The 20,813-nt window shown below is 43.7% G+C and overlaps 1 protein-coding gene across 2 annotated transcripts in view; it reads left to right on the top strand.

Moving 5' to 3' along the window:
• Positions 1–20,813, top strand: part of STXBP6 (syntaxin binding protein 6) — a 260,492-nt gene that overhangs the window by 55,918 nt on the left and 183,761 nt on the right. For both annotated transcript variants that reach the window (XR_003089378.3, XM_006123263.5), the window contains exon 2: positions 8,301–8,488. Coding sequence is in view for 1 of the 2 variants with exons in the window: in XM_006123263.5 (XP_006123325.1) it covers positions 8,335–8,488 (154 nt within the window). In the remaining variant the exon portion in view is untranslated. The remainder of the gene's footprint in view (positions 1–8,300; positions 8,489–20,813) is intronic.

Below are 20,813 nucleotides of genomic sequence, written 5' to 3' on the forward strand. Positions count from 1 at the left end.
CTCAGATGGAATCTGCCTGCAGCATCATGAAAAGAGTTGGAGGTGCTGAGATCCAAACTGTAAACCCTGTATATGATGGAAAACACTTCAGGCCAAGGATTGCAGCAGCACCTCTGGCACCATTAGTTCTAGTACCTGTTTGTGAGGTCCTCATGGGCCGCTCTTACTGTTGGCCTCCATGGGGTATTCCTGTTCATCCTGTTACTGGGCAGCCAGCCAGCTCAGTGCCAAGTGCCACACGGGGCTTTGCCAATGGAGCTGGGCTGTGCAGGCAGGGGGCAGAGTGGCTCCAATTTGAGGTGAGGGGACTGGCTCCTTCTTGTCTGAGCTACCCACTGCCTATAGATATATCTTTTTGTAGTTTGAACATATAAATATAAAAAAGGCTGATGATAAGCTCTGGATGCCTGCATGGACATAGTTGGATTACATATTTTATAAGTCAAAAGCGGTGGTAGCAAACAAATATACTTATCAGAGAAGCGGAAATTTCCCCTCCACAACACCTTCATACCCTGCCAAATAACAATTTATTCCTCCATCAGACCAGAAGAAGTGGTCTGTGGTCTATTATCTATGGTTTGTAACCTATCCTTTAAATCGGCTTCCGTACCTAATGACTGGAAGGTAGCCAACATGACACCAATATTTAAAAAGGGCTCTAGAGGCGATCCTGGCAATTACAGACCAGTAAGTCTAACTTCAGTACCGGGCAAATTAGTAGAAACAATAGTGAAGAATAAAATTGTGAAGCATGTAGAAGCACATAATTTGTTGGACAAAAGTCAACATGGTTTCTGTAAAGGGAAATCCTGTCTTACTAATCTATTAGAGTTCTTTGAAGGGGTTAACAAACATGCAGATAAGGGGGAGCCAGTAGATATAGTATACTTAGATTTTCAGAAAGCCTTTGGCAAGGTCCCTCACCAAAGGCTCTTGTGTAAATTATATGGCCATGGGATAAGAGGGAAGGTCCTTTCTTGGATTGAGAACTGGTTAAAAGACAGGAAACAAAGGGTAGGAATAAATGGTAAATTTTCAGATTGGAGAGGGGTAACTAGTGGTGTCTCCCAAGGGTCAGTCCTGGGACCAATCCTTTTCAACTTATTCATAAATGATCTGGAGAAAGGGGTAAGCAGTGAGATGGTAAAGTTTTCAGATGATACCAAACTGTTTAGGATAGTCAAGACAGAAGCAGACTGTGAGGGACTCCAAGAAGATCTCACCAAACTGAGTGATTGGGCAACAAAATGGCAAATGAAATTTATTGTGGATAAGTGTAAAGTAATGCACACTGGGAAAAATAACCCCAACTATACATACAGTATGACGGGGGCTATTTTGGCTATGACAAATCAGGAAAGAGATCTTGGAGTTATCGTGGACAGTTCTCTGAAAACTTCCACGCAGTGTGCAGCGGCGGTCAAAAAGGCAAATAGGATGCTAGGAATTATTAGGAAAGGGATAGAAAATAAGACCCAGAATATTTTACTGCCCCTGTATAAAACTATGGTACGCCCACATCTTGAATACTGTGTACAGATGTGGTGGTCTCATGTAAAAAAAGATATTTTGGCCTTAGAAAGGGTTCAGAAAAGGGCAACTAAAATGATTAGGGGTTTGGAACGGGTCCCGTATGAGGAGAGGTTAAAACGACTGGGACTTTTCAGTTTAGAGAAGAGGAGACTGAGGGGGGATATGATAGAGGTCTATAAAATCATGAGTGGTGTGGAGAGGGCCGATAAAGAAAAGTTATTTATTAGTTCCCTAAATAGAAGAACTAGAGGACACCAAATGAAATTAATGGGTAGCAGGTTTAAAACTAATAAAAGAAAATTCTTCTTTACACAGCGTGTAGTCAACCTGTGGAACTCCTTGCCAGAGGAGGCTGTGAAGGCTAGGACTATAACAGAGTTTAAAGAGAAGCTAGATAATTTCATGGAGGTTAGGTCCATAAAAGGCTATTAGCCAGGGGATAAAATGGTGTCTTTGACCTCTGTTTGTCAGAGGCTGGAGAGAGATGGCAGAAGACAAAATCGCTTGATCGTGTCTTCGGTCCACCCTCTCTGGGGCACCTGGTGCTGGCCACTGTCGGCAGACAGGATGCTGGGCTAGAAGGACCTTTGGTCTGGGCCAGTACGGCCGTTCTTATGTTCTTATGTTAAGTGAATTCAAGAGGTTAGTGGCCCTGAAAGGACATTTTGCTAGCTGTTTCCTATTGTAACATTTATTGATACAAGTACGGTATGTCTACACTTCATTTCTCTTTCGAGAGAGAAATACAAATACAGGTGAGCGAAGTTGCAAATGAAGTGCGGATTTGAATTTCCTGCACTTCATTTGCATAATGGCATCCAGGTGCTTTTTCCAAATAGCCTATTTCTAAAGAAAAAACGCAGTCTAGACGTGGTTGTGAGGAAAAAACGCTTCTTTTGAAATAACCTTTACTCTTTAAAAAATTAGGTTTAAGGGAGCTCGATGGAGACTCCTGCAGGCTGGATCTGGTGGGTTGGTGGGCTAGACGTGGCCCCTGGACGACACTGAAGTACTACAGTAACACAGATACCACTGTGCCGCTGCAGCTTTTCTTCTGAGAATATGGCCTAAATCTTTCCCTATGTGTGGCAAAAGCCAATATTCTTTTATAGTCGTCACATTTAACAAGTCAGCATTTTACCTCCAGTTGTCACATTATGTGAGATATTGCAGCTATTTCCATAAGCTCAGAAGAGAAATGAACTGTGGTATGTCAGAAAAGTTAGATGTCAAATTTTTTTTAATGAATATCGTAATAGGTAAAGTGAAGGATTTATATTTCTTTCTGATTTCATTCATATACTTTGAGTCTGTTTTTCAGAGTTAGCTTAGGTTATTTACTTAGTTGCCTGAAAGGTGAATTCCATGAAAATATTTCTGAAGCTTTTTGCATAACCCCAGCAGTGTAGCTGTGGTAAGTGGTGTCTGCATAAAAATATCATTCCATGGTTTTTTATTATTAACGGTTCTGATTTGTCCCAAAATGAATGAATAGTGTACTTGGGAAAAATTGTGCTCTCACCTGAATAAATTCAGAATCTCTCCAATAACCTTATTATTAAATAAAGGGATTACCACGGTAATTATGTGCAAAGAGCAAACGTAAAGGTTTAAATTGAAATTACTGTGTATGCATGCTGAACATTGGATCCTATATTTATTTTTATGTTTAATGCACTAAGACTGAAACTTCCCCATTTTGTTAGCTAGATGATAGCAAATGTTACCTATTCTTTTTTTTTTTTTTTTTTTTTTTAAATTACATGAACTCAATTTCTGGGCTAATTATCAGTGACTTGATCATATAAAGGAATTCAAGACCTAAAACGAGGCTTAAGAGCTTGAATGCCTTTGACTAGAGTTATGGCATTTAGCTGTGCATTATGCAATGATACACCAAACAAAAAGATGCTGTGAAAAGGGTGCAGGCTGGGAATTGGAGGAAAAAGGGGAATTAGGACACAATTGAGACATCAAAATATTGTGAGCTCACTATAGACTTCTTGAAAGGAGCTTTTATTTTGATTAAAGTTCCCTAAAAAGGCAACTTTAATTAAAAATAAACGAACAAACAACAAAAAATCACCTCTGAATTATAGCTGCAGTTTAAATTAGGTGCAGGGTTTTAACCCAGCTATCAGATTACATGGTTTCCAATGCTAAGAAATAATTCAGGGTAAGGCTATGTTGACTACAGCCTGTGTTGCTAAAATGCACGTTGCTCAAGAGTATGACTATTCCACTCCCTTGAGTGGCATAAATTACTGGCAAGTGCTTATGTGCACAGCACTATGTCTCTGGGAGAGCTTCTGCCACTGACATAGCTTCTCATACTGGCCAAGTAGTGTTTTATGTGGATGGGAAAGCTTTCTCTCACCGATAGAGCATTTTTACTAGATGCATTGCAGCAGTGCAGCTTTATCAATTCATTTGTGCTGCTGCAGCACTGTACATATAGACATGGCCTAAATTTAGTTTTAATGTTATTTATGTAGAGCTGGTTGTAAATTTTGTAAATGTAAATTACATAGGTAGGGTTACCAGATGATTTCAAAAAAATACTGAACACACTTGATCTCAGATGGGAGGGGGCCAGCCGGGAGGGGAGCGGGCCTGGCTGGGAGGAGGTCGAGGGGAGCGAGGCTGGCCAGTGGAGATGGGGGGCAGAGGAATGGCTGGCGAGAAGCAGGGCTGGCCAGGGGGAGCAGGCCTGGACGGGGGAGATGGGGAGAAGGAACTGGTCAGTGGGGAGCGGGGCTGGCCCAGGCACATGCAGATCCCATCCTGCACACAGCCCCAGGGATTCCATCCCGCCCTGCCCCCCTACTGTGTAGTTGCGTACTGCCTGGCTGGTAGACATGCTCACACAGTGTGAGCGTGTCTACCAGCCAGGCAGTACACATCTATGTACTCGATGATGATGATGATGAAACTTATTTAATTAGAAAATATCGGATATTTATATGTCCAGTATTTTCTCAATTTGTTTCCTGGACAGAGAGCTCAAATACTGGACTGTCCTGTTCAAAACCAGACACCTGGCAACACTATACATAAGTGATTTGTATGACTGAAAAATTGAATAGGTTTTTCCTTTTGAAAGGCACATTTTATAATTTCAAAATAGGTACTCAAATGTAAGTTTGAAGAAAAATTTGTTTAACAAACCTGATGAATCAAAATTGTAGTACATTATGAAGATTAGAAAGAATTTTTAAAATTGGAAAATTAATTTTTTGGGAGAGAAGGGGTATGTATCATCCTGCAGACTTGCATACATTCATGAATAACACCAACCTCGTGGAGTTTACAAACATGCATAAAGTTTAGCATCTGTGTAATGGTTTGTAAGTCAGAGATTAGACTATATGTAAGGTGTTTTGGGGAGGAAGGTTCAACTAAGTTTGACCTGCTTGGCTTATGTTCTTGAAACTAGACAAATGAGGGTTAATCATTGTCTTGGATTCTGAGGTGGCTGGATGAATGAAGAGCTATATTGAGTCATTTAAATAGTATTGAATGGCTCTAAAAATCCTTCAGTAGTAATTCCTGCAAATTCAGAGGTTCTGCCCTTTCATTTTAAGAGTTATATTAAATACACTAGACATAGTACAAATAGAGAGGCTGTACTGGGGGCATTTCATTAATTTCCAAATGAATTTGAAAACTGATCTTCAAACAGATTTTGTAATGTTGGACTAAGGCTATGTCTACATTGGCAATTGAGTAATAAAACTTAGGTGATTCAGAGATGCTAACCATCCTCCCCCTCCCAACCCCCCCTCCCACAGTTTTGCCTCTGCAAATGTCAGTGAATAGCACAAGTTTTTTTTATGGGCTTGTCTTCAATGCCGAGTTAATTGAAGTTACTTGAGAGTTGCTTCTAACTTGATTCCGGTTCACACATAAGCATTCTTAACTATATTGTGGAGGTGCTTAACTTGTTTGCTCAAGAGCAGTGGTCATCAACCCGTAGATCGGGATCTACTGGTAGGTCTTGGAGCCTCTGACAAGGTGATCTTGACTCATTTGGCTAAGAGGCTACCAAATGCTGGCACTTCAGCTGCTCCTTCCTCCACTGCTGCACGTCTCCCGCCCTTTGTCTTGGAGCTACCCTTCCCTGGAAGCTTCCTGTTTGCTGTGCAGGACAGGGAAGGAAGAGGTGGGGGCCCTGATGTAAGGGTGCCCCTCTCACTCTCTGTTCTATCTCCACAGAACAGATGAGGGGGCACAGGGCTTGGGATGGAGGGAGTTTGCCTGCAAGGCAAGTGAATGTGATTCATGTGTTACTCACATGACCACTCGTAATGTGGACATATCTGCATAGGTGTTAACTTCCTGGAGCAACCACAGGAAAAAAAATTAGAGGGTGCTTAGTACCCACCAGCAGCCAGCTCCTCCTCTGCATCTCCAATCTGATAGCGGCCCTGCTGATCAACTCCTCCTTGTCACTCTTAGAGCATTCTGTCTGCTGTGATCAGCTGTTTGGTGGTGTGCGGGGTTGGAGGAAGGTGGAGAGGTAGGTCACACTGGGGAGGACGGTGGCTGAGCGGGCCAGGATGAAATGGAGTAGAGTGTGGGCATGGGAAAGGGTTAGGGGACAGGGACTTCCATTGGGAAGAGGTTAGGTAAGAGCTTGGGGGTAGGGATTGTAGCAGTCAGGATTTACTGGTGTGGTATCCTGACACATCTCCTGCTCAGTCAATGATGATAACCATTCAGCTGTGTGCGTTCGTATGTTTGCTGCCCCTGTTTACTGTATTGACCATGCACGATTAATCAACACAGTAGACTCTGAGAGCCCTCAAAGACCACAAGATCAGACAAGGATTGAAGATGCCTGACTAGATTTATTGTTAAATGAAGTACAATAATAGTTGTCAGTGGACAATACTGAACCACTACACTCGTGGACTCTCTTAATAATGGACCAATTCAGTCTGTGACATGAGGTAATATGGGAAGTCATCACTGCCCCGTAGGCCAGCCAAACACCGCTCTTTGGGGTACACTTTTATACACAGGTACAAACAAGTAACACATTAACAAGTAACACATCATTCTGACATATCACGTTGCAACCTCCTGTTGCTTAATTACCACCTGTTAACCCAGGAGTAGGCAATAATTTTTAATGAAGGGCTACTCCAAGATTTTGATAGGTGGTCAAGGGCCACACTTCCGTGGAGGAGTGTGGAGTTTGGGACAGTGGGTGAGGTGTGTAGAAGGGTGCTAGGGATACAGGACTAGGCTGCAGGAGGGTGTATGGGGTCTGAAAGGTGAAAGGGGGGGTTATGGGTGCAAGAGAGGATTCTGGTCTGGGGGAGGAGTGTAAGTGGGGGTGCAGGAGGGAGTTGTGACCTGGGAGAAGAGGAGAGAAAGGATGCAGAGGGTTTGGGTGGTGACATGGGGCAGGGGAATGGGGTGCAGGGGCAGGGAGAAGTACAGTGCAGAAAAGGATTCGCCGGGGGGAGGGCAAAATTCAGAGTCTGGAAGGAAGTTGTGACTTAGAGGAGGTGGGGAGAGGAGATACAGAAGGTTTAGCTGGTCACCTGGAGCAGGTAGTTGGGGGGGGGGGGGGAAGAGTGAGGAGGCATGTGCCAGAGGAAGGCCCTGTCTGGGAGGTGCTTACCTAGGCGGTTCATAGCCAGCAGCTCTGCACAAACCTGAGACAGGCTCCATGCCTTACTGCTGGCTGAGCTGCTCCACGTGGCTCTGCTCTAGTACAGGAAGCGAGGAGGCTTCATTTGCTGCCCCTGCCTTCAGCAAAACTGGCCAATGGAAGCAGAGGGAATTTTGCTAGGGGGTGGGGACAGTGCACAAAGCTTTCTCCTCCCTGCCCAGACTGCATAGCATTTAGCAGCCTGCAGTTTAAAGCGGCTGCAGCTGCTCTATAGTAAGGGTGCCTCCTCTTTCCCACCCCTGCCTTACTCCATGCAAGAGGGGTTCAATTATTGTCTATCATGCTGTCAGTGTAGACCCTGTCCTGAACTTGGGTCGGTATGTCTGTTTGTGGGGAGGAGGTTGGTATTAAGATGTTTCTTAATGAGGTGTTCTAATTCGATACTTATGGAATGTATTTACTAGCTGTGCCTTGTACCTCTTAGGTATGAGTATTTGTGTAATATCAGCCAACTTCTTTGAGCAAGGCCTGCCTCTTGCTCACAGTTTAACTCTGGGCCTCAGGCATTACGCCTGGCCTGTGATCCATGGGCTTATGTTTCAGACCCTCATCTCAGGTTGGGTCAGGTTGAGGTGGGGTCTGGAGCACAGCAGGGGTTTAAGCATCTTTGGGGTCCAGAGGAAACTGGTACCTGTGCCTGTCTGCATGCTGCTAGTCCTTCATTATCTTTGCACAATTATCTCTGTCTATTCCGAAAGGACAGATGTGATTTTGCACAATTCACTGGTGAAGAATTAATAAAATGGTTGGGTTACTGCACCACTAAGAACCATCCTGAGTACAACATCAGTGCAGACATTGCAAGTCTTTTGCAGCACTGTTCTTGCTCAACCACGGCTTCTTGTGTGCATAGAGAATAACTTGCGTGTGGGTAAATTTTGAGTTAACTCTGTAGTGAAAACATACTTTTAGGTGCTTTTGAAAATCCCACCACTAGATGAAAAGAGATGAATTATCGTCTAAGGTCTTTCAAGTCATTGAAGCCTAAATCTGAAGACCAAAATAATTGATCTACATGAAAGTCAAATGTAGTCTCTTATAACTTGGCATTAGTTTTAATTTTTGATTGATTTTATTTTAGAGAGGGCAGCAGCCTCTTCCATCTCTGATTTACAATGAGTGCCAAAGCTGCTATCAACAAAGAAATTTTTGCTCCACATGATGAAAGGATGCTGGGAGCTGTCCAAGTGAAAAGGAGAACAAAGAAAAAGATCCCTTTCCTAGCAACTGGGGGCCAGGGTGAATATTTAACCTATATCTGCTTGTCAGGTAAGATGAATGATTTTGACTTTCAGCTATCCTTTTGGTTTATCTTTGAAGTTTGATTAACTGATTGACTATCATCTGTTGCTATAAGAAACGGAGTGACTTGCATTTTTATAATGCAAGTGGATGAACTATGGTGGCTACATCTTCAATAAGCCTATATTTGAATGCAGAAAGTGTGCGGTTTGTCATATCATAGTTGACAAACAGCAGCTGATTTATCAGATGGCTTCACAGATCTTATTAAAACCAGCTTTGGCATAGTAGCACAGTGTGAACTTATCCCATGGTTAGTGTATTTGGAGATATTAGGTCTTTGTTAATCTGATCCAGCTATTCCTCAGAGGGATGAACTTTATATTGTACCTGCTTCTCTTATTTCCTTCAGTTGTCTGAAACGAATACTACCCTGTTCCTTTCAAAGATCCTTTCAGAATATGATTGTCATTGGGATCACGGGAATTTAGCTGTAACTGAAATGTGTTCAGCTTTGTGAAGAATGTCACTGTCACCTAATTTAAAAAGGAGATAGAAAAAAATACTTGTGTTTTTTATCAAGGATTTTGGGTGAGGATGGGAAGAAAGAACATAATCTTTGCAAGGGGTCATAGAAAGGAGAAGGATGGTCTAGTTGTTGCTAAAGTATTTAGGCATGTTTTTGGTATGCAGTGCTATATTTCATTAAGCTTCAAGCAAGCAGCCTAGCAAAGGCTACAAATTTGAATTTGGAAGAGTAATATAGTAACATAGCACTGATGATTTTAGCTTTTTTAAATGTGCATATTTTACTTTTATGCTTTAACATCAGGTAGTCAGAAGTGTTATTTAGTGTCCCTCGTTTTGCTCATTCAGACTGAGTTAACTGCATACTATGACAACATAATATGCATGCCACAGACATAATTGCTGTCCTACATGGTGTGAGGGTTTTGTTGATGACGTTGGTTTTTATGCAATGTATGGGTTACAGCATAAATATCATCGCAATGATCCAAAGAAGTCAGACATTTTCAAATGGGGACAAAGAAAAGATGACTCAAACTATTTGTAAATCCTTTAAGTAAGGTGATCATATTTCCCTATGCTGAATATGGAGCACCTGGTAAAATTACTTGTATTCAAGCAAGTTCAATGATGATCAAGCTATGTGGTACAAATTTTCAAATAAACATCAGGTTGACTGAGCCCTTGTTAAAAGAAATACTGTGTAGTTGGATTCTTTTTACTTAACACCTTTAATGCTTTAGTCATGAGGAGAGATGCGTGCACACCACACACATACTTTTCTCTTACATGGGAGAGGGAGGGGAAATCAACCAACCTGACCCTCCCTGCCTGGCACACTCCCGTCAATGTCTAGATGGGCCCCTAGAATGGACCCAACTCTCTTGGTACCTGGGTCTTTGTCTTCCTGAGGCACTGTATGGTGTGGGGGTTAGGGATGTTAGTAAGTAATTGGCTGGAGTATGAATACTCGCTTCCCCCCATTCCTTGCTGCCTCTGAGAGGCAACAGGGAGCAGAGGGAGGGGGAAGAACAGGAGCTGGTGCTTGTGGGAGCCAGCTTAAAAGCCGGTTCCTCCCAGCACCGTCTCCATGGTGTGTCACCCCCTATCCCCCCAGCGCTATTAGAGGTTGCAGGGCGTATGTGTGATGGGGAGGTTGCTGCAAAGCATCTTCTCTCCATGGTGGACCGAGGCTTGCCATGGGCAGAGCTAAGGATGTTAAATGTGATTATCTGGCTAATGGTATAGTATATGGTTAGCCAAATAATCGCTTCTGTACAGCTGCAAGCAGAGGTAGCTCCAGGAGCTGGCTTGTGTCAGCTCTGGAGCCACTTACACTGCAGTTCTGCCTTTTAAATTTAGCAAAAGCCCCTGAGCATAAGAGCCATTGGGCTCTTACTAAATTCAGGCGCGGTGATCAGCATGAATTGGGACTCCTCGATCCTGGCTCGCCCCGAGTCCAGCATCCCCTGTTTGTGGCGGACAGTCCTGTCTGCCGCAAACAGGGGTGGGTTCCAGAGCAGCCTCTTTTAAGCCAGATCCTCTTAGCACCAGCTCTTATCCCTCCTTTGCAGCAAGACGGGGGCAAATGGGGACTGCTTGAGTCCCTGCTAGCCTCGTGCTACTTCTGCTTTTTAAATGTACAAGAGCCCTCTGGGCTTTGAAAGCAGAAGTGCTCGTAGTGGGAACTAGCGTGAGCAGGGACTCAAGCAGTCCCCACTCACGCCATTTCCTGCTGAGTCTCTGCCTCCCTTGCCCTCCACAGAGATGGTGCTGTGGGGAACCAGCACTGGCTCCTGCTCCCTCCCTTGCTGCCTCTATCAGAAAGAGGCAGTAAAGCGACTAGTAAAGTTGACGCTGATAAGCAAATTCTTGTCAGATAGTCGACTAGTCGCTTACATCCCTAGCTGCACTGCCACATGGGGGCTGGTGCCAGACAGGGCTGGCTGTGGAGCTGGCATGAGCCAAGACTGCTCAGTCCCAGCTCCTGGAGCTACCCCCGCTTGTGTCTCTGCAGATGCGATTATCTAGCTAATTGTATACTATAGTCACTTACCTCCCTAGTCTGCGGCTAGCTTTGTCTGCCACAAAGAGGGGCTGGCTGCTGCAAACAGAGGCTGTTAAACTCAATGTGAACCAGGACTTGAGCAGTCCTGGCTCACGCTGGTCTGGGACACTGCATCTCTGCAATTTAAATGTAGCAAGACCTCGGCAGCTCTTACAACATTTAAAATGCAGAGCCGCAGTATGGGTGAGTCCCGGAGCAGGGACTGCTCAGTTGCAGCTCGAGCTGTCTCCTGTAGCTATCCCCGCTGCGACTCTACAGAGTGGTCCTTATCGACTAATCATGTAGTCGATACAAATTGTAGTTTAGCTTCTTAATGTGGGTGTGTGTGTGTGCAAGATCTCTTGTGTTGACTCCCCAGATGTCTGCTAAGGTTTACAGCAAAATGCATCCAGCAGCAGACTTTTGGCACTATGTTGGAGGGAAGGAATTGAAGCTGCTTCCAGCTGCATTGAATGGGGAATGGATGAACTGACATGTCCTTGCAGAATTTATCTCCAGGCTGCTGCTGGCCACTGACATGACCCAACCTCATATCCCTTGTCTACAACATGACCAAGAAGTAGTGAAGGCCTAGGATACATTGTGCACCAGGTGGCAGGAAATCTGACTGCATGCCCTCAGGGGCTTCAGCGAACCTGGCCAGAGAGGTTGCTAAGATGGGGAAGGTGCCTAGGGAATGGAGCAGCTCCGTGCTCCTTGGGGTAAAGGGGCAAAGCAGGATGAGGACAGTGAGAGGCCGACCTGGGCAGGATGTGTCCCTGTTTAAGAGAGATTTGGGGGATATGTATTTAAGCCTTTCTACAGGACTGTACCTTTAAAAATGGGATGTCAGGTCACTTTCCTCGAAGGAACACTTTGAAATTTGGCCCAGATTTGAATTTTGTTCAAACAAGCAAAGTTCTCATACAACTAAACAGCAATAGAAATGATTCAATGCTTGTCAAATTAACGACAGTGGTGCTTTTTAAAAAACAAATATTCCCCTGCAGCATGTTCAACAGCAAAGAAGTGGATTTTTTCCCTTTGTCTCTGCTGAAAGGAATGTAAAAAGGAAGCAATATGTCTAGTAAACAGTACATTGGATTTAGTTAGGACCTTTGTCTCTTTTACTTAACTAAACTGACACCCTTCAATTAAAAAGATGTGCAGTAGAGTGGATTTTTATTTTTTTGCTGTTATGCTTGCCTATGAGCATTCTTTGATCTGAAGTGATTGGTTTAAACCAAAGTGTCATATTTTTTTGAAGTGCAGCTGCCATTTATGTATTCAGTACTTCAGAAAAAATTACACATCTTGAGCACTGTAGGTAGTACAGTAATAACCTAATACAGTATAGTATTTGTCAAACTTCTGAGTGATAATGCCCTCTCAGCTTTCAAACTATTGAGGATAATCTTTCTGAAATAGTTTAGTGATCAGTGTGGAATCAGGAGCAGCTGCGGAAGCCTACACAGGCACATTGGAGATGTCTCTTGCCCAAGCATGTAAGCTGGGGTGAGCAGTAACATTGCAGTGGTTGGCCAGAACTAGCCCCTGGTGGGTCACAACTGCTGTATTTACCTGTACGGCCACAGGTACCGATGATTGTATCTCTTTTTGGCTGTGGATTTCTGTTCCCAGCCAATGGGAGTGATGGGAAGCGGTACAGACTGGGACACCGTTTCCTGCCATTTCCATTGGCCAGGAACAGTATCTGCGGCCAAGAGAAGCTGTGAACATGCAGGTAAATATGGCAGCGGGGCATGCCAGGAACTAACCCTGGCAAGACTGGATCTGGCCTGTGGACCAGTATTTGCCTACAATGATTTAAGCTTACTGTTTATGTTCTCCATTTGAATAACAAATAGTAACAACATGGCTACGTCTACACTGACATGAATTTCCGGAAAGGCTTAAAACGGAACAGTTTTCCATTATAAGTATTTCCGGAAAAGAGCGTCTACATTGGCAGGATGCTTTTCCGGAAAAGCTCTTTTTCCGGAAAAGCGTCTGTGGCCAATGTAGACACGCTTTTCCGGAAAAGAGCCCCGATCGCCATTTTTGTGATCGGGGCTTTTTTCCGGAAAAGACTACTGGGCTGTCTACACTGGCCCTTTTCCGGAACAGTGTTCCGGAATAAGGACTTATGCCCGAGCGGGAGCAGAATAGTTTTTCCGGAATAGTGGCTGATTTTGTACAGTAGAGCATCGTTGTTTTTCCGGAAATTCAAGGGCCAGTGTAGACAGCTCGCAGCTTATTCCGGAAAAGCGGCTGATTTTCCGGAATAAGTGGCCCAGTGTAGACACAGCCCATATGTTTACTATTCTGGTTTCATATTATTTTCTCTTAACACACTTTTAAACTGTTTGTTTTGAAACTCATGATGAACTGATACCACCTTCTGGCTAACATGGTATGGCTGACAGCCAAATAATGGGAAACCCAGAAATACGGATATGAGTTGTAAGTCTGAATTGTGGTCTCTGTAGCATTTTCTTTTCAGCTGTTAGTATAATAGATTGTAATTTCCATTTTCATTCTTCCTCCATTGCTTTTCTCCTGCAATCTTTAAGGAGTTGAAGGAATTGCACTTCTGTGCTGAATACTTTAAGGGTTATCACAGTGAAATACATCTGCAGGCTAATTAGGAATACAGTTCAATCTACTAAAAGATTTTCCTAGCATTGCTCAGGTCCTTAACTCAATGTTTCTTTTTTTTTTTTTTTGGAAAATGCTGCACATGCTTCATTTAAATCATTGCTCTAGGATGGGGCTGCAGATGAGGGATTTGGTATGTAGGCTGGCCTGGGGAGGGAGGACTTACCTTAGCCCTCTTTCACCGCAGCTGCCTGTGGTCAGGTGACAAATGCTTTTCCATGGCTGCTGCAGTTCCAGCCTGAGGAGGGGTGCATGTCCTCTGGGTGGAGCAGGCCCAGGTTTATCTGCTGCCTGCACTTCCCAGCCATAGTGAGGAATCCAGCAAACTATGCACTACCTTTCACTCTCTGATGAAGAGAAACAGATCGCAGTGTTTCGATATGTGTGGGGGGAGAGGAGAGAATGCTTCAGGTGTGCCCCCTTCCCACCCAGCCCCTTTCACCTGCCTGGTGATTCTCTTTTCTGTATGGTTTTATGAGAAGTTAATTCCATTCCAGGCACATCTCCTTTTCCTGGCACAACGAAATCCTTGCGTTGCTTTGAGTTATGATAAGAAGAAGCTGTATACCAGTGGTCATATTGGAAGACACCATTGGAATTTCTCAGTAAACTGAAAGTGTGTTCAAACAAGGTTTTTTAGTCTTTCCACGATGATGTCTTTCCAATACAAATTCATGTAAATCACAAGTATAAAAAGGCAAAACTGGCTCTCCTTGTATGCATGATATACATTATAGATGTGCAAATGTTGTACACGCACCAAAGGGCAAACTAGACATAGAAAATGTTACTGTATGTTTTTAGGTTTGGAAGGATCAGATTTTAACTGGTAAATGGGGTGGGTGGGTGTGTGCGCGCGCGCGTGCACGTGCACAGACACACTCTAAAATCAATGTTTAGCAATGATAAAATATTTCTGTAAATAATAATGGAAACTAAGACAAACGAAGTAATAACAATGCTGGTTGAGCATGTGTTCGTTTTGGGATATGTAATTTTTATATTTTGACACAGGTTTAACTTTTTGAATGCAGGTATCAATGTCTACAGTCATTAAATAATTGGGGAAGTCAGCAGTACGGTTTCTTTGATGGGGTCAAGCAATCTCCTGCAACTATGAAAATTTACACACTTAAAATCAATGTGTAGATACTTATCAAAATTATTTAAAAATATTGGATTCTGCCAAGCCACTCCTCCTCTTCCGTATTTAGGTATCATGCTTGTAGAAGAATAAGCTTGTACTGAACGTGAGCCTGATAGGCAAAAACACGAAAACTAGAAAAACCCAATATAAATAAATGAAAAACAGTCAGCAATCAGCTCATATAAAATGACTTGTTAAATTATGCTTATACTTATTCCATGGACAAGAAGTTCCTTCTGCGTCTTAGTGTTATAATCTAAACTCCTATATGTAGAGAAACCTGAAACTCAATCATGGTAATAGTTGTTCTATATTGACTGCTGAGGTGGTAATTTGTGTGTTGTATGATGTCTTAAAATTAAACATGTTTCATTCCAAGTGTAAATTCAGTATATATTATACGAAACTACTAGGAACCTAAAGATCTCTGTAAGGAACCTCTGTTCCATGTCTGTGTTCCCAAGAGGACAGGTAAGAAGTAGGGATATAAAGGGTTATCCAGTAGGTGCTGGAGCAGTGCCCTGCCCCCCTTGGCAGTCTGAAGTGAAGCTTCCCTGGGAGCAGGGCTGACAGCTGATTAGTTACATCCCATCACTGATAATTTGCACCCCCGCGCAACGTAAGTTATACTGAAGTAATTTGTAGTGTAGAAGAGCCATAATGTATTAGATCATGTGTTCCCAAACTAGGAGGGAGGGCCGTGAAGAAATTCCGGGGGGGGGGGGGGGGGCGCGAGGCGACCCAGCCACATACACTCCCGTTAATCCCACCCCAAGTTTTGCTGATATTTTTATGGGAGGGGGGATGTGAGGGTTTCTCAAAAATCAAAAAGGGGGGTGCGTGTCAAAGTTTGGGAATCACTGTATTAGATTGTGGAATAATAGGGCAAGGGGAGGGGAAGAAATCCTATTTGCTTACACAAAGCCTTTTATTATGCTGTAGTGATAAAGTGGGACTGCCAAGTATTGAGGAACCATATACCATTTATCTGTGGAGATGGAGAAGAAAACAAGCAAAGCAGTAAACAGAGGGGAAACAAAGAAAAGCAGTAACTGCAGATAAACTCATTTTCAACCTCTGTTCTATCACTTAAAGGGGTTAGAAAGGAGTTAACATAGAGAAAAGTTAGTAAATTCTAAATTAAAAACAGATATTCCATCTGTATTACGTTACCACCTCGTTCACACCACCAGACTGTGTGACAAGATGTTAAGTGACTCAGACTTAACTTGTCTTGTGTTTGCATGTTACATAACCTTAAACTTAAGTTCTTTAAAAAGGATTTTTTGTTTGGCCTTGTTGTTAAAGAAATGTGTAAATAAGAACATAATGGCCATACTGGGTCAGCCCAAAGGTCCACCTAGCCCAGTCTCCTGTCTTCTGACAGTGGCCAATACCAGATACCCCAGAGCGAGTGAACAGAACAGGGAGTCTTAAAGCAATTCCTCTCCTGTCACCCATTCCCAGCCTTTGATAGATTCTTAGGGATACCATTCTTACCCATCCTGACTAATAGTCATTGATGGATCTAACCTCCATGAATTTATCTAGTTCTTTCTTGAACCTTGTTAAAGTCCTGGTCTTCAAAACCTCCTCTGGCAAGGAGTTCCACAGGCAACCACGCTCTGTGAGAAGAAAAACTTCCTTTTGTTTGTTTTATACTTGTTTTCATTTGGCTTATGTCTAGACTACATGACTGTCACCAGAGCCATGTAGATTAGTTTACTAGACATAGCCAAATGAAGCGGTGATTTAAATAATTGCCACTTCATTTAAATTAAAATGGCTGCCGCGCTGAGCCAATCAGCTGTTCGTCGGCTCAGTGCGCTAGGTCTGGGTGCTCCGCGGTCAACATCAAAGGCATTTGTCGACTGCCCGGATATGCCTCCGGGGATGAGCCATTCAGGGCGGCAGCCATTTTAATTTAAATGAAGCAGCGATTATTTAAATCGCTGCTGCATTTTGGGTATGTCTAATAAACTAATCTACATGGCTCTGTCGCCAGAGCCATGTAATCTAGACATACCCTTGGTGACCCCTAGTTCTTTTATTATGGTAACAAGTAAATAATTTTTCCTTATTCACTTCAAAGGGCTGAGCATTGAATATGGTCTAGATTTAGGAAATCATGTTTCATATAGCATGATGTTTAACCTTATTGTCAAGTGTTCAAAGAATTGGTACCGGTTAGACTACGTTCATATAAAAACCTCACTAATTTAAACCAGTACCGTTATCTCCCGGCAAGGCCTAAGCAGCTCACTTTCCTTTCTTTTCCTCATATAGTAGTGTATTGAAAAATGGTGAATGTGAGAATATTTTTTGTATGGCTTTTATATAAATCTGAAGCTTTTTCATTTCAAAATTGTCAATGAAAATAATAACTGATCTTCCAAGCACCAAGAAAAATCAACAGAAGAGCAAAGGAATTGTAAGAGTATACTCTGTCTGTCACACACAATCCCCTTTGCCTTCCATTGGACTCTCATAATCTATCTTCAGAGCAACTCCTCACTGTAAGTGAAGTGCTGAAATAACATTTTTTTCTTTTTTGGGGGGTTTTTAAATCTCTGTGCTGCCAAGTCTGAGGGACTTCACCCGGAAAGCAATAAACAGCTTCAAACACCAGGGGTTACTGAATTCTGACTGAAAGTCTGCAGAGACCAAGGACCCATTATTCTGTACTAATGCTCTGTGCTTAACTTTATTATAATGATAGGATTGCTTGTGTATGAGACCCTTTTAAACTAATTGAAAATCAACTTTTTGAACTATAAATGTGAATTTCTGAACTTAAGCTTTGTTTTTGTTCTCCTGATTTTTTTTAAAGTTGCAATTCAATTTGCTGTCTCCTTTTACAGTGCTATCAAATGTAGCTTCTGTTTCCCTTGAAATGTTTCAGATGCCTCAATTACCACTTATGTTGCAGAACAGCATTGCTGGGAGGGACGTTTGTTATTCCCATATAAAACACTTTGAAATTGAGTGTCACTGATGGTATAAATCGATAGGCAAAATACTAATGGCAAAATACTGTTTTTGCCATTAACAAAACAAAGCAAAACAAAAAGATACCCTTCCCCCACCACCACTGTACCCTTAAATGTGTAGAAATAATTAACTATAGATTGGACCTCGCTGGCACCTGGGGGACCTCCGTGGACCCGAACAGGGGAGTTTGCCTGATCGGAGGTGGGGAGGAAAATTCAGGCTGCTTAGCTTTCCTCCTGGCCCCCGTCACTGCAATCTCTGCCACTGTGGCTCTCTGGCTCAGCAACATCTGTGGTCCTGCAAGACTAGAGAAGTCCTGGAACAGAGAGGTTCAGCCAGTGTAACTTTTAAGTTACACTTCCAGCTCATTCAGTTGACAGGACTTTAAATTATACTTTGCAGTAACTGTCACTGCACTCCATTCAGTTACAGTACCAGCATAAATATCATATTTCATTTAGGGGAGGGGGACCAATGGTGCGCCGGCCAAATCCAGCCCCCAGTTTGCCTGGATCCAGCCCCCCGGAGGCTCGGAGCTGCCGCCAGCATTGGGGGGTTCGTGCTGGTACTGTAGCCCGCCCTCCCAAGAAGGTGGAGTGCCAGCTCTCCACTGCAGTGATGGGAGAGTCCCTTGCGGGCTAGAGCCAAGCAAGCTGGGGCCAGATCCGGCCTGTGGGCTCTGCCTAGTGGGCCACACTGCCATTTCTCTTCCTCTTTCCCCAGTTGGGGAAACAGCAGTGCAGGGAAAGCTGCCTAGAGTCTTCCTCTTCCCCCCCACCCCCATATCTCTCTGATTTGGCATCCACAATTATGGCCATGTGTGTCCCTGGGGAGTTGTGCAAGTAAGCACACCCCTCCCCCATTGCCCAGCCCCACCCCCAACCCTGCTCCTGCACTGTCTTGCCCAGATTCCAGATTGCCATTCCCCTCCTGTGCAGCCCTCCCACCACCAGCCTGCTCCTGCATCCTACCACCTTCCCAGACCCCCCCAGCACCCAGCCTGTTCCTGCACCATCCCTCCCAAACTCCACACCCCAAGTCTGCCCCAAACCCCATCCCCAGCACGCTTCTGCACCCTACCATCCTGCCAGATTCCACACCCCAAGCCTGTTTCCCATAAGCCCCCTCCCATACAATTATACCTTCGTTTCTGGTCCCACCCCAGTTCCTGGAGGGGGAGGAGGTAATCTACCAGCCCCTCCCCATAGGCTCTGGGCATGCATTTGGTTTGTTTTCTGTTCTTCTTTTATTGCTTCTCAATCTCCTGTGGTTCCTGACTGACTTTTATTGTGCCAGTAATTTCTGAGCCAAAAAAGGTACCCATGTCTACTCCTTATTTGCTCCACTTCTACTGATATTTCTGTGCTTCCTTGCATCCTGTTCATTGATCATGGAATAGAATCTTTTCCCTTAACCAATCATAAGGTCACAGCTCTCTTCTCCTTCAACGGTTGTTTGAAAACCTACCTCTGCTGAGAGAGCTGCCAGAAATTGGCCAAGCTTTACTAACTAGGTAGTTGAATATAATTTGTATTAAGCTCTTCTCTCTGTATACAATAAGATATATAATACAATGCCCCTGAAGAACCTGACTAGTTAGCCACTATGTGAGCCTTGAGTGTTTAGTTTCCATTTGAAGAAGAACTTGATTATAAGAGGAAGGTATTTATTTGGTGAAAACTTGTTTTGTTAGAGAATTTATGCAAATCAGTGAGACAGTTTGCTTCTTCAGAAATCCAACACTGTCTTTTCAGAGAGTACTATACTTAGTAGAAGCTCTTGTTTGTTGGATTCTTCCCAGTGCCAAACATCACTGTTGCTCTAACTGCCTGCTGGTTTACCCCTCGCTTTCTGGTTCTTTTCTCCAGTTGCAACCAAACAATGCCCTACCCCTTGCAATTGTTCAGTCTCCTAGGAAATCCCTCAGCCCACATGGCTAGCTTCTGCTTAGCCTTTGCTATGTTGTCCTGTGCATTGGGTAGTGAGTGGCCTCTACTGTTTCAGCTATCACAAATCACAGGCACATTTAGTTGTTCCCTCACTTTGGGTATGTCTACACTACCAATTTTGACAACAAAACTTACATTGACATCTAAAAGTTGACAGAACAAAAATTGCCAAAGGGTGGTCACTCTTATTCCCTCTGTCGACAGATCATGTCCACACTGGGGTACCATCACAGACAGTGTGAGCAATTCACGGTGGGTAGGTATCCCCCAGTGCAGTACTGTGGGAAGGCAAAGCTGATCACTGTGCATCTTGGTATTTATTCCCACTGAGTTCTCTCTCTGGGTACGTCTAGACTACATGCCTCTATCGCCAGAGGCATGTAGATTAGGCTACCAGACATAGGAAAATGAAGTGGCGATTTAAATAATCGCCGCTTCATTTAAATTTACATGGCTGCCGCGCTGAGCCGACAAACAGCTGATCAGCTGTTTGTCGGCTCAGCGCGGCAGCCATGTAAATTTAAATGAAGCGGCAATTATTTAAATCGCCACTTCATTTTCCTATGTCTGGTAGCCTAATCTACATGCCTCTGGCGATAGAGGCATGTAGTCTAGACTACCCTCTGTCTCCTCAGCTGCCGGGGAGGCAGCTAGTTCTGTGAGCTCTCCCTGCTGAGGAATGTCAAAGCTGCAGAGCAGCCTGTCCTCTCCCCCTGCAGCAGCAGTATGTTTGCCACTCTGTTCCTAGTGGAGGGCAGAACAGGAGCAGTCCAATGATTTACTCTTTGCTCCCCAAAGGGAGCAGCTCACTCAGCTTTCAGAAACTTCCTTGAGCTTTCAAAGAGGAGGGGCACATGCTTATAGGTTAATAGAGATCAAAACATTGAGCACAGCCACCAGGGGAGCATTGTGGGATGCTGGTGGAAGCCATTTCTGTTGACAAAACTAAAACAGTCTACACTGTTTTTTTGTCAACAGTAAAGGGAGGGGAAAAGAGAAGTCTCTCCTAGGTAGTTTTTTGTTGCCAAAACG

The sequence above is a fragment of the Pelodiscus sinensis genome, chromosome 5 (assembly GCF_052426305.1).
Source record: "Pelodiscus sinensis isolate ZL-2025 chromosome 5, ASM5242630v1, whole genome shotgun sequence".
Lineage (NCBI taxonomy): Eukaryota > Metazoa > Chordata > Testudines > Trionychidae > Pelodiscus > Pelodiscus sinensis.